Genomic DNA, 14,407 nt, shown 5'->3' with positions numbered 1-14,407 from the left:
GAGAAGCTGGGAAAACAGTCATCTGCTTGTCCGCCTGCGGATGGTACTTCCTGAACTCCTGTAACTTGAGGCGAGACAAAGCATCAGCGGCCTGATTATGTACACCGGGAATATGCGCTGCCCTGAATACCAAATTCAATTTCAAACAGGCCAAAACCAGATGCTTCAATAAACGCAACACGTGTTTACAAGAAGCCCCCTGCCTATTGATGGTTTCTACAACCGCCATATTGTCAGACCAGAAGACCACAGTTTTGTTCCTGAAAAAAGGAGCCCAGATTTCTACCGCCACCACAATAGGGAACAGTTCCAAGAAAGCAATGTTTCTAGACACCCCGCTCTCATGCCATGCCAATGGCCAATCACCCCTACACCACTGTGTCCCCAAAGTTGCCCCAAAACCAATGCTGCTTGCTGAGTCAGTAATCAAGCCCAATTCAGAGCAAGACATAGCCGGTTCCGGCCAAATTACCTTCCCATTGAAGCCCTTCAGGAAATCACGCCAAATCCTTAGGTCCTCCTTGACCTCTGCCCGTAATCTTACATGATGATATTTCTGCGTGAGGCCAGTCATGGCTCGAGCAATGGACCTTGAAAACGGGCGGCCCATAGGAAAAATTCGGAGTGCAAAATTAAGCTGCCCCACCAAAACCTGGAGTTGGTGCAGGGTAACCTTGGGGGCTGCCAAGGCAGCGTCTATAGCCTGAGAGAACGCTCTAACTTTGTCCAACGGCAGCCTGCACTCCCCTGCCATGGTATCTATTTCAAGCCCCAGAAAGGACAGGCTAGTCACAGGACCCACACTCTTACCCGGGGCCAAGGGCACTCCATTTCATCAAACAAAGCAACTAGTTGGCCCAGAGCCCGCCCACAACTTTCAGAATCCGGTGGGCCCATGATCATGAAATCATCCAAGTAATGCACTATTTCCTTATGCCCTGTTTTCTCCACAAATAGCCATTGTAACATCGTGCTGAACATTTCGAAATATTTGCATGAAACAGCGCAGCCCATTGGCATGCATTTGTCAAAGTAATACCGGGAGTCAACCTGAAAACCTAATAGGTGATAGTCTTCCGGATGAACCGGCAAGAGCCGAAAGGCCGACTCAACATCAGTCTTTGCCTACAAAGCGTGTGGCCCCAAATCTCGCAGCTTCTGTAAAGCTGCATCAAAAGAAGAGTACGTCACTGAGCACAAAGACGGATCTATGGCATCATTTACCGACGCCCCTTGCGGGGCTGATAAATTGTGTATCATCCTGAACTGCCCAGGCACTTTTTTAGGCACCACCCCCAGGGGAGAGCTAACAAACCCGGGCAGAGGAGGCAACCCAAAAGGACCCGCCACCCACCCCAGAGCCCTCTCCTTGTTCACCTTACTTGCCACCACCTCCGGGTGCATACGAGCTGACATTAGATTCTTACAGTAGCCCACTGGTGGGACCCCTATTGCGGGAATGCGGAAACCTACTGAAAACCCCTCATACAAAATTCTGGCTGCCTTTCTGTCAGGGTACTGATTTAGCCAGAGCATCAGTTTCCCCACGTTGACCGGCGTAGGTAACTCATTGTGCCGGGGGAGGCTTGGACTCTCTCCCTTTTTCTTTGGATTTTTTGATACATTTGAACTCTGGGTGGGAAGGGTGGCCGCAGTAAGCGCATGCGTGTTTGAACTTGCATGTCCCTGGGGCCCAGGTGCATGTTTTTTCTATTAAACGCCTAACATGTGCCTTTTTTCTCACCAGGGCCTCCCTGAGATGCCCGAAAGGGCTGCCTCACAGGCATCTTGTTCACGCTCTCCAGCCAAACGTTCACCTCCGTCTGGTCCCACCCCATATCAGGATCCTCCACTTTAGCCCACCTAAAATCCCTGTCGTAGTCTAACCAAGCAACACCCCCATAAGTCACCTGCACCTTTAAAATCTTATTCGCATAACATATCAATGGTACTGCCAACTCTGGCTTCTTTTCAAGCATTATAATGGAGAACACATTAAAGCCAAACAGCCAATTGGAGATGGATTCCTCCACTTTTGGCTCTCTCTCTCTAAAGGAACCCTCTTTCTTGTCCTTCTCTCCAACGCCCTCCTCCCTCCGTTTTTGTCTGATAAGTGAGAAAATGTCCACAAATTCACCCTTCCAAATCTTCTCTTTCACGTCCTGCGCCACATGTGCCGCCAAATTACCTCTCCTTGACAACACCGTTTCAACGCCCCTTGGCACCTTAGATTCATTGCCTCCCCCATTATTTGCGCCCTCCACTGCCTTACCTGCAGAGGGCACCTCTGGCGCTGCATGGGCGGGGGCCGCTTGACCCACCGCTGGTCCAGTCGCATTTGTCGCTGCCTCTTGTGTCTTACTTAACAGCGCCACCTGCTTGCTCAGCTCCGCCAAACCCCCCCCTCCTGTCTGGGGAACCCATGGGGCAGTTGCTGCATTGGTCATCGCTGGCGCCCCCAGCTGAGCCAACAATGTTGCCACCGTTGCCAGAATATCAGTGTTAGCAGCCTGGCCCCCTCCCCCTGATGTACTGGGCACCTGCTCCCCCGCTATCTCATCTCGTCTGACTGGCAGCACCGCTGGTAGTGTAGTCGCCACTGGGACCTCTGGCACCAGGGGCACTGGAATACTTGTGGCCGACGCCAAGGCCTTGAAGGCCCCCCTAATCTCCGCCAAAATCAAGCTAATATCATCCCTCACCATCCCCGACCCCTCATGCGGCGTTGCTGGAGCTGATATGGGCTCAGGAATTACGGGCGGTGGCACAGGTGGTAGTATAGGGACTACAGGAGTAGGAAGCGAAGCGGGTGTAGGCAGGGAGGCTACTGGTGTAGGGGACATCACTGGCGCAGGCCCCATTGGCAGCTGAGGCACCCCTGGCTGTAAATCCAGCCTAACTGGAACAGACCCCTCACTCCCTTTTACCACTTTCCTCCTCTTGCCACCCCTTGCTTTTTTCACCAACGGAGGGAAGGCCGCTTTTGGCGGTACTATCGCCCTACGCGGGCGCTCAGGCGCTACTGGCTCTGCAACCCCTTCACTGTCCGACTCGGGAGCCTCGCCCCCCGCATCTTCAGGTAGTTCGCCCTCACTGTCCTCATCCCTACTCATCTTTGCAAGTACTAATTTCAACAATTGCGCGATTTCCGATTCCCCTTCTTTCCTCTTTTGATTTCTCTTGGGAGGCATGATGTAGCAACTGGCTCTGACTGACTAACAACACTAGACAGCTCGAAGGCAACTCTCACTTCTACGACCTCGTACAGTTTTAGCCCAGTCCACCACACCTCTGTGCTCCTATAAGCCTTAACGCTTTAACGCCTGCCCCCACAACACCCCTGCTCTAAGCACCTTCGCTATTGCAGCCCCATGCTCGCTCGCGCTCCCGCAGTCAAATCCCGCCGTCGATCGGGAACTGGTGACACACCCCCTGCACGCCCCCTGCACGCTGCAGCGTTACAAGCCCCGCTCCACTGATCCACCGCAGCCCCGACGCCCCTTACGCGGTAGCAACCGACTTCCCTCCCAATCGTGAAACAAAGGAGGAAACGTTAGCGAAATCTCCCGCTCAAAGATTCCTGCGCACCACGGAAAGTACAGCGCGTCAACCCTTACGCCCTGACTGAAATTTCCCGCTCAACGCAATTTAAACAATTCAGCGCACCACGGCCTGGAAGACCCGCGTGCCAACCCTTACGCCCTGGCTAAAGCGCAGATGCGAAGGACGGCGGGTCACCACGGCACACCCAGAGCCCTGCGGGAGCAGCACCAATATTACACACTGCCGTCCACAGAACCCCGGAAGATGCGCCCGTGTCCACACCCCCCCAAGCACCTTACCTCACAACAGCAACGCTGACCCGAACACCGTCGCAAGCTCTGCGGCCCGACCAGCATGCAACCCCGCAGCCAAGGCACCCGAACGAGCAGCAGACCCGACGACCCGCCAACAAAGATCCACGAAATCCTCAACGATCGTCACGCCGACGCCCACGCCGCTGCAGGAACCAAGATTCAGAAGAGATTCAGAAGGTAGTCGTCGTCCGAGCAGGAAAAAGAGGATGAGTGGAGGAGAGAAGCGGGCCTAAATAGCCCCTACGCCCCACCTCCACTCATCCCTACAGGAAGTGTACGTTCCACCAACGATGTGGTGACCCGAAAGGACTACCGCGGACCGGCAACCAATCAGGTTGCCGGCCAAGCTGACGCCCCCAAGGGGGTGTGTCTCAGGGGCGGGGGGAGCCGGGTCCTAAGGGCGCGCTTCCCGATGGTCGCGCTTGTTACACCATTTCTATGAACAGTAGAGAATGTACTACAGTCATAGAGCATAGCGGAATGTACACATCTTATTGTAGCACTTATATAGCCCTTGGTGCCCCTATGTCCGCACCAAAGTCCACTTTCACAGGCCTAAACCCTATACCACAGAGGAGTGCGTAACAAATTGTATTTTTTGTTGCGATCCTGTGCTGAAGCATTTTGGTGTCGTGCATTAGTGACCAGAAACGTACTCTGGTCTTGTGGTGCGTCCCTTCCAGTGTGCGCAATGAAGAGGTGTTAAAGAGGTATATTCATCCTAATCAAATCATTATCACTCAGGGTATTTACGCTTGCTCATTAGTTTAAAATGTCTATACCCAATTCTGGTGCTCCCACCCTGCCTCTCAATCTTGGTTCTATCTCACAATTGAACCTTCTTTAAAAGGACGCAATCCCTTCGCCCACAGTGTGATAGCATGCATTGTTATACAGACTGTCCTTCCTAGCAACAAGTATCGCTCAGCCGGCTGTCCATGTGACCATTTGATCTCATCTGTTGTATTTTTTTTTTAGATCGAGCCTTGGCAGCGCTGCGCTGTTCTGCAGACATGCTGTATTGAGTATAGACCTGAAGCTCCGCCCACTCTCCATCCATATTTTTTATTGGCTTGTGTCATTGTCCTTTGTAAATGCTGCTTCTTATTTGTTAATAGGTTTGTTAGTCCCTCCTTAGTACCGCCTTGTCTTAATTTATAACCTCCCATGAGGACTGGCCCTTTTACTTCTGTTGGTACACTGTATGTCTTATTTAGTCTGTAAGCACAATTTTCTTTAAGGAGTTTCTCCTACTGCAGGCACCGCATGCTTTCCTACGACATTCAGCACGCCATGTGTGCTTTCACCTTCCAATAAGCCCGGGACAATTGTGACAGCTTCTTTGAAATTAAATACGTCTCACATTTACAAGGGTTTGAGCTTTTGGCATTGTAAATGAAAATGCCTTTTATTTATGTGTTAAATTATCAAAACAGATAAATAAAAAGCATAGTCATTTACAATGACAATAGCTGAAACTCTCACAAATGCGAGACCGATTTCATTACAAATGCTTGTTTTCCAAGCTGCCAGTATAGTTTGAATAGATTTTATTTTAAATGCAAACAATCAAGGATTAAGTAGACATTTCTGAAGAGTTCTTGCTTGCAAGCAAGGGTGCTCTTTACAAGGTGCTGATAGAGGCTTGCGAAGAATTAGTTAAAGTTTCCACATTTCGACCTGGGGACTCGGGTAGCTGAACTAGCCGAAGATACAAGGTGAACTCTGGAAAAAGATGCAAGAGTTTTGTACAGAAAATACAGATTCTAGTATGTTATTCCTCAAAACGTAGTAGGGGTATTTCTACCTCCTCTCCCTGTACCCTGAAGTTACCAATATCAGAATAACCAAGGATGCAGGGACTATCAGGCCAAACTATACCTGTGAAGGGACCTTAAGCATTTAGATACCGTGGCTTTCAATTTGATTTCAATTCTATTCTACAGAGGTATGAAACAGTGGAAAGCATGTGGCACCAACACAAATAAGATTGAGATTCTCTTGTTCTATATTACATTTACATTTTATTTGAAATATTACAGGTAGTTTGGTTCTTAAAATCACAAAACTAAATTCACTTTAATGGCTTAATGTGGAGAGAGGCCAAACCTTTTTTGAAAGACCAGCAGTCAGCATGAGTCTAACTTTTGTGCTGCAGCTATCCTGCTGCAGCTACACAATTTGCAGTATCCATTCACAAAAGAAGCAGTTTGCTAGTTTTAGAAAAATAAAAATGTGCTGCTCCCTCCAACCGATCAAAAAAGGTCCACACCTGATGCTGCTCAGCAGCAGACGCATTGCAAAGGTTAAATTGGCATCTTTCAATTGGTTGTAACATTGTTGCGGTGTTAATAGGTACCAATTAGGCAAAACTTGCTCAGATTGTATTAATAAGTGTCAAAATAATACTGTCAGAGAATCATTGTCACCCCTGCCTTTTGACACAGATGTTGCCCGACCGTATCTTTCTAGGAACTGTGATAGCATCAAGTTCTTTAATTGACATAGATACACCATCTAACGAGACATTTGTCTGGGCCAAATGCTACCCTTCACCATGTCAAGGTCAAAAAAGAACTCATACAGAGATAACTAAATTAATGTACTTTGAATTGATGTCCTTCTGCCTTATAGATTCATATGGAAACGTCTGGGATGCATACCTTGATGCACAATCTGTGTCACATATTCCTAAATTTATGTCAGAAATTCAAGTTGCTGAAAGAATTTAGTGTAAAAGGACAACCACTTGTCAGGAGAGGCCCTTCGACCATATTATCCGCCTTAATTCTGCCAGAGGCAGTTTCACCTGCTGCCGGCACACTTTGCATTTCGCAGTTGCTACACCACGTCTGAAGCTGATACATCCAAGTCCCAGAGGAAGACAAACCAACTACTACTCCGGCGTCTGTTTGCCCTTCGTTGGGAACACTGTCTTCAAGCCTCCACTAATAAAGACAGCTTTTGCTGTCAGCCAGTAATGCAGGACGTTGCTTCTCTGCCACATGAACAAAGCAGTAACATTCCTAGCTCGAGTTCCAAGCAGGGGATAATTGGGCTTAGCACTTTAAGCAAAACATTGAGTGCAACAAATACAGATGATGAGAATAGTATGGCAGTAGCTACTGTCTAACCTAATTCCATGGTTTACTATGAAATTCCACTTGATGCTACATCATTTGAACCTGTACCATTTCAAGGGGTCAACAACTTTGAAAATTACTCTGCATATTTCACAAGAGATTGATTGTTCATCTTATTCTACAGTCACTCATTGCCGGAGACTGTTGAATGCTTATCAATGGTTTTGTAACAAGTATTTAATTCCACCGTGGTCCTACGCCTGGATTACCTTGGGAACTTTTCTTTTCATCATGAAGTTGTCAACGATAGTCACCGTGCTACTGCTACTCAACGGACAGTTTGGCCCTGCCAGGACATTTACATCTCCTGTGGTTCATGAAATACAGCCTTATTTTTCAACCCACAGAACCCAAAGAGGTTTCTACGCTGCAAACATTACAGCTTATCCTGTGCCGGAGGGCGTAGTCTAGGCAAAGGAGGTTCCATATTCAAATATGGGACCTACTGAGAGATTTCAATTACCTTATGTGATTTAAGTTTCAATGAATGATGTTATAATGCCCAGTTCTATTTCAGATGATTGGGACACTTACACTGTTAAAGGAATTATCTGATTTACAGACATATGCTACTTTGAATAATGAAGATCATAATTTAAATCCAGCAAATTAAAAAGAAATGTATTGCTATCATTACTATGTATATTATTTCATACAAAGGACTAGCTATTAGAGAAATGTACAATTATACACAACGGGAACATTGTGAGGCACTGCCTCTCAATAGTCATCCTAATTTCTTGAAGAAATTCCCTTACTTTCAGAGTGCTGACAGGTCACATCCTTCAGCCTTAATTTACACACAGAAGCCAGGGCAGCTTCCAAATAACTTAATCACTACCAACAAGCTGATTTACTCTGAGTTTAGTCAAAACCTGGTTTTTAAAAGACACGAGTACTGGAAAGCAGATGTTGACAAAAAATGAATTTGGAGAACCAAATTCTGGTAGATCCAAGGTAGAGAGGCCTCATTTCGAGCTTGTATAATACCAAAATAAATTATTTGTCTAAACAAAATTATCCAGCAGACTACCTGTTTGAGATTTGGAGAAATGAAGGAACTAAAGAAACCTATTCCAAAAGCCAAATTTGACTATGTTCAATAATTGGCAATTACAAATGAATATGTCTGAATCGGACATAAATAATATAATACAGAATGAACCATACAAAATGGAAACTATAATTCGAAGCAATTCTTTGTTAAAGGATGCCTTAAGATTCTAAACCATGCATGCAGGGTTTTCTTTCTTACACTCCTAGACCCAAAATAAATTGTCCTAATCCTGGTTACAATACACAGACAACTGTAGTAGTTACTACATATAGTGTATGCAAGTTATGCCAACAATGGCTAGAACACTCTAGTCTTTCAGCTGTGAAAGAACATTTTTCCTCAATAAATTAATTAGAGCATTGATTTCTCCGAATTTCTTCTGGGGCTACATCCTGAAAAAAACGGAATATTCCTTGCCACAGAAATATATGCCATTGACAATGAATTAATCAAGTATTCTGAGAAAGAAGTTGCAGAAAGAACTTGGCAAATAGACCAAGAGAACATGCAAACCTTTTATGGGGGTTATTTGCAATGGAATGCACACGCTATTTAAGGGAGTGTACCCACTGAATTACATTTTATCCTCAGGCTTGGACCTCATGAAAGGGGACCTGGATTTATTACAACAAGGGCAGCCTCAATTAAGAGCAATCATGCAATTAAATTGGGCACTACAAACACTCGTCAGGTTTTGCGCCTTGGCAACTTCTTAATCATACAGTCCTATTTGAACTCTAAAATTTGACAGGTACTCAAAAAACAAATGGCCAATAAAGACTCTACTAACACACTAAGTATAGAGCAAGTTGAGTTGAAGATGCACCAATTACAGTCAGTGACACTCCACTGATTACCTGGCTAATACACAGTATTATTTTATTGCCATTTACGTTTCATTCTCCGACTGTCAAAAGTATAAATCTATTGGCTGGTATGAAACTATGCACAATTCACAACTGTTTCATTCATGCAAATTTACTTTTACCCAAATCTTTTTAAATGAAAAAGCTGATGACGCTATGTATATCAGTACAGCAAATTACAGAAATTCTCTTGGACACTCCCTTCTGTGCGACACCATATCATTTCATGGAATGTGTTGCACTTTGATTCCAGGATTAAGTTGCATCTTATCTGTTTCCCCCATGCATTTATTCCCAATACATCATGAACTTTTGAGCAACTGTTCTTATTTGTTTAAACAATGTTACTTGCAGTGGATTGGAACCTTTACAGCCATACTTGATAACAGTTTCTGAAACAATGCAGTGTTGTGGAAGGACCTTGTATCCTAGAAATAGCATTAGGAACATCTATTGGCCTAGTATAGGCATGAAATGTATCTGTTTTGGTAAATTGAACAAACTATTATCTGTTCTCCTACAAAAAGAAGTCCTTTTGAATTCAGCGGATGAAGTTTATCATCTGCAGGCACCCAATCTGCTTCAGAAATTAAGAGAGAGTCTCAGTCTCTCACTGCTTCAGAAATTAAGAGAGAGTCTCTCTCTCTCTCTGGAGCATTTTTTTTTTTTTTTTTTTTTTTTTTTTTTTTTTAAGAACTTCAGATCTTGTCCGGTGGCTGGATTTAAAGCAGTATTCGGATTAATTTTGTCATTCTTTAATTCTCTGTTCTCCAGCTTTTTTGGAGTATTGCCAATCATCATACTGCTAATTGGCTGTGGTACGTTAATCTTTTTTCTGCTCCGACAAAGAAATCAACATGGAGTATACATATCCAACTGCACACGGCTGCAGAGAAACTAGCATGCTAAATGAAACACGCTTGGCTATCTGAACTCAGCAAGCACTTGGTGCTCACATTTCGCAAGATGAAAGCTGCACAAGTAAAACCGGTGTTCTGGTGCATAAATTGTCTGACTGACATCTGGAACAGCCCCCAGTGGCTTATCTTGCTATGGAAAAGATCATTCAAACTCTACTTGAGTACCAGGAACAATACCGAGCAATGCACCTGTCCCTTATACAGGATGCCACCTATCGGAGAGCAGTAGCACTTTGACGCAGCGCTTGATGAATGTCTTGACTCATTGCTATCCTTCTAGCCCTCAGGAGAGGAGTCACAACCAACACAGAGTGCCTAAGACAAAAACAACTTCTGGTACATCGAATATACAAACTGTTAACCATGAACAAGCTCTGTATGGATTCCGCCAGATCACACATATGCTACGTGTGCTCCAGACGATGTTGACGTGTCTTCTGATGAGGATCGAACTCAACCATTAAGTCGACTAACAAATCACAGTATGCATTTCCCATATGTACCAAAGACCTATACAACTATGGACTGAAAATAAATACTTTTTTCGTTTTTACTAGACTCTTAATTTGGACTTTTAGACCGCACATTTTTAAACTGCCCTTTTTCCTATTTTCACTGATATGGTTATTCGCCAACATGCATAAAACTCTTTAGATAGATTATGAAACATTTTTATTGTTATTAATTAACTAACAATGCAAGGCATACAAATATTCATGCTTCATCATGTGACACATGCACATGTTTTTACGAATCTTTTATATCTACAATGTACTAATAGTCTTTATTTTATTCTACAAGTACACTGCATACATTATTTAGATTTTATTCTAGATGTTTGTAAATGATAATCACTTGAGAGAATGGAGTTACCTGCACATTAGTTGAATCCCTATTGGCCAGACATGCCCCTATAATGCCACATTCAGATATACAAGCCAGGGGATAACGTAGAGTCCCTTCGGTCCAACTCCATATTCGTCCATGGAGGTCCCCATTCCTAACTTAAACAACTAACCTCGCCATACTCCCTGATTTATGCAGAATCATTGTCATGTCTGCCTTAAGACGCAGATGTCGCTTGACCTTATCTTTCTAAGAACTGTGAGAGCGTCATGTTCTTTAATTAATGACAGATACACCATCTAATGCGACATTCGTCTGGGTCAAATGTTTACCCTGGACCATGTCAACATTAAATAAGAAAACATATAGACCTATAACTAAAATAATGTTGTCTGAATTTACGTCCTTTTGCCTAATATGTTTATAAAGAAAAGTTTGGGACCCATACCTTGATGAACATAATCTATAATGTCAGATATTCCTAAACATATATCAGAAATTCCAATCACTGATAAGATTTAGTATAAAAGGACAGCCAATTGGCCACTTGTCAGAAGTCCTTCGCCCAGATTAATGCCCGAGATGGTCTCACCTGCTGCCGACAGACTTTAAAAGTGTGTAATACTATGAATAACTAAATAAGGTTTGTGACTGTTACTGCGGTGCCCCTGATCCCACGGGATTGTTAGTAACCCAAAAGCAATACTTCTATGTCAATGACACAGCGAACAGGATACTGTGGGGCTACATTAACCTGTTTTTCGCGTTCAACATGGTGCATTGAACTAAGTTCACCTGTGTCACCCGTGGGTGGGAAAAACACCCCTTGTAGAGTCACGCCCAAGTCTTAACTAACACAACATTGCATTGTTCAGGTGTTATTAGGTACCAACGAGGCAAAACGTGCTCAGATGGTATTATTAATAGGGGTGGGCGGAATTTGCTTAATCGCGTTACGCAAATCTCCGCGAAACGGTAAAAAATCTCCGCGAACACGCAGAATTGCTTGTTCGCGATACTTTTTTCCTGTTCGCGATCGCTGTTTGCGTGCTCGGGGTGAAATATCTCGCGAACACGCATATTGAGAACGCGAACAAGCAAAAAATTTTGCGAAGTCGCGGAACGCAGATTTTTGGGCAATTTTGCGTTCTCCGCGGAACGCAAAATTACCCAAATTCCGCAAACGGAACGGAATTTACTGCCCAGGCCTAATTATTAAGTGCCAAAATAATACAGCCAGATAATCAGCTGTATTATGTCACATTTGCTGCATAATTGATCAAGGCTGCCATATTATTTTAATCTCCTTTTACACAAAATGCCAGTGGCCCAAATTACTTTAATTGTTTCTAATTTTCAGTGTTTATTTCTTATAGCTTTTGATGGTGTTTGTGCTTTCCTAACTTCCGGATATCAGTGTCCATACTTTTCAAAGAAAATACTGTTTTCCAAAGGTTACAAAATCGCTTTGCTAATTTTTTCTAGTATTTATTCGAACAAAAAAAAAATAAACTGAAATAAATGTAGTGCACTTGGTGCAGTTGATAGAAGAGACTAACCTGCCTTTACTCAAGAGTGTATAGCTATTCATAGGACTCAAGATTCTCATTAACTGAAAGTGGCATGCTTCATCATTGGATCTGCTCCTCATGCAGTAAAACAAAAAAAAACTGTCTAGCTGAGCTCAATTGACAGAAGCTCTTTGGAGATCTTTTACCAGAAGGAGGTTCTCAAAAGAAATTTTATAATTACTTGTAGGTTAACTGGAATAAATGTATTACGGTTGCCAGAAGTAAGATTAAAATTAAAGCAATGGTAAAGGATGCTTGAGTATAACCATTGTTCTCTCATCCTCTGGTCAACATGTTTCAGCCATTAGTTAGGAGCCCCATACAGAATTTGGGGCTTTCATCAGGACCTATAATCCAGGATATCACGGCCCCTACTATGCTACTAATCTAACTATACACAGGTGTATGTGGTGTGAAGTGTGTAACCTGCATAGCGTTTAAATTCCTGAAAGGGGTACTGTATAATATTGATATTTATATTGAACTTTCAAACACCATGCAAGGCAGCAGCGCTTTCTGTTTGGTCCAACTGCATTATCTATATAGTGATTCAGAGTCTTGGTGAGTCTGTGATGAGATTCGGGGAGTGTCGAGTTCCAGGGCACCCCCGAGTGCATGGTTGCATAGTTCACCTTAAGTCAATGCTCACAAGCATTGGGACTAGCAGTGTGAGACTAGAAACAGCTGCACCCGAAGGTACTTACCAACGTAAAGGTATCACAAGTAGAACTACATGTGCACTAATTTCACTATTTGCATTACTATTAAACATTCTGTTGCTAATAGTGTCTTCATAGACGTGGTGCAATTTTGGTCTTCGGTTCTGTACGGTCATAAACAAAATGTCACGCAGATATACTGGGAGAAACATCAGACATGTTACCACCCACAGCGTTCTACAGGGGTTTCCTCTCATCCAATGATGCTCAGGCTTAGGTAGAGGCCAAGGAGTGTAAACTAAAGTAATGCGAGTATTTTTTGATACGGACACTGCCTTCAGTGTCCCTGAGACGAGGAGTAACCAGGACAGTGCCAGGAATAACAAATTAATTACAAGGCAGTTGTGGCGGCAACTACCACCTCAGCTTGATGTCCATGTGTGCTGTTGGGGCACCATGGATAAGCAATATTATTGGTTCGGTGTTTTTTTTAAATACACAACTGGGCGCACATTGTAGTGAAAAATGACTTCCCGTGTCATGCATTGTACCACAACAGTGGCGGGACACCCCGCATGTAATTTTGACTAAGGCTCGAAAGATGACTCACCCCATGGTTAGCCACCGAAAATGTGGTTCTCTGTGCACTCTTGGTAAGGTTCTCTATGCTTGCGGTAATGACAGACAAGTAAGGGCTAGTGATGTCTATCAATGTGGCTAGAACGTAGAATTTAAAATCTAACAAAACGTTATTTTAGAGGTTATTGTACTTCCCTCTAATTATCCATTGAGTGTTCGTAATTGTTGGCATGTTACTTTTAGTGAGACAATAACAGGCAAATGGGAGAGCATGAGCAGTCGTGGAAATAAGTATTAATTGTCCCAGTATAAGCATTAATTTACCCAGCAAAGCTCGGTCATCTGATGCACCAGAAGCTGAAAACGCTGCTTTTGCGTCTCCACCTCGATAAAGCGCTGTAGCTGTGGGTCCGCAGCGGCGCCACCCAGGCTGGAATCCATCCTTCGTGCCAAGCTCCACTGGTCGTTCCTGCCCTGTGCCTGACCTTCGCTCTCCTACCGGAACCGGAAAGGGCGCTAAGCCCCCCACTTTACCTCTATCACCCGTGGCTCATTGACTGAACGAGGCTCTTCCATGCAGCCAGGACAAATTAAATCTCGCATTACAGAACACCATGAACATAGAGGAAGGACAAAACGAAATTCGGCAGTCCAAAGAAGGGAAACCCAAACATGCGGCCATCTTGACAAAGAACATGTACCGTTTCTTATATGAGGACCAGCTACCCTACTTTGGAAACTAAACACAACCTACCTATTCGCCCCCCCCAAAAAAACACTTTTAGAATTATTACTACAGGTAGTTACGTTATCGAAATAAAAAGTAACATTTTAATTTATAATAGGTGGTTCACAAAGATAATGGTCACAGTAAGCATGTACTGTAGTGTCGCGGTCTAGTTGACGCGC

At 44.1% G+C, this 14,407-nt stretch overlaps 1 protein-coding gene across 1 annotated transcript in view; it reads right to left on the bottom strand.

Moving 5' to 3' along the window:
* Nucleotides 1-14,065, bottom strand: part of TIMM8A (translocase of inner mitochondrial membrane 8A) — a 64,037-nt gene extending 49,972 nt beyond the window's left edge. Inside the window, exon 1 of the mRNA XM_085606654.1 lies at nt 13,823-14,065. Coding sequence (XP_085462780.1) covers nt 13,823-13,939 — 117 coding nt within the window. The 5' untranslated portion in view covers nt 13,940-14,065. The remainder of the gene's footprint in view (nt 1-13,822) is intronic.
* Nucleotides 14,066-14,407: the final 342 nt, after the last annotated feature.

The sequence above is a fragment of the Triturus cristatus genome, chromosome 5_2 (genome assembly GCF_964204655.1).
Source record: "Triturus cristatus chromosome 5_2, aTriCri1.1, whole genome shotgun sequence".
Lineage (NCBI taxonomy): Eukaryota > Metazoa > Chordata > Amphibia > Caudata > Salamandridae > Triturus > Triturus cristatus.
The sequence above is the reverse complement of the archived record's forward strand: the minus strand, read 5'-3'. Positions and strand labels throughout refer to the sequence as shown.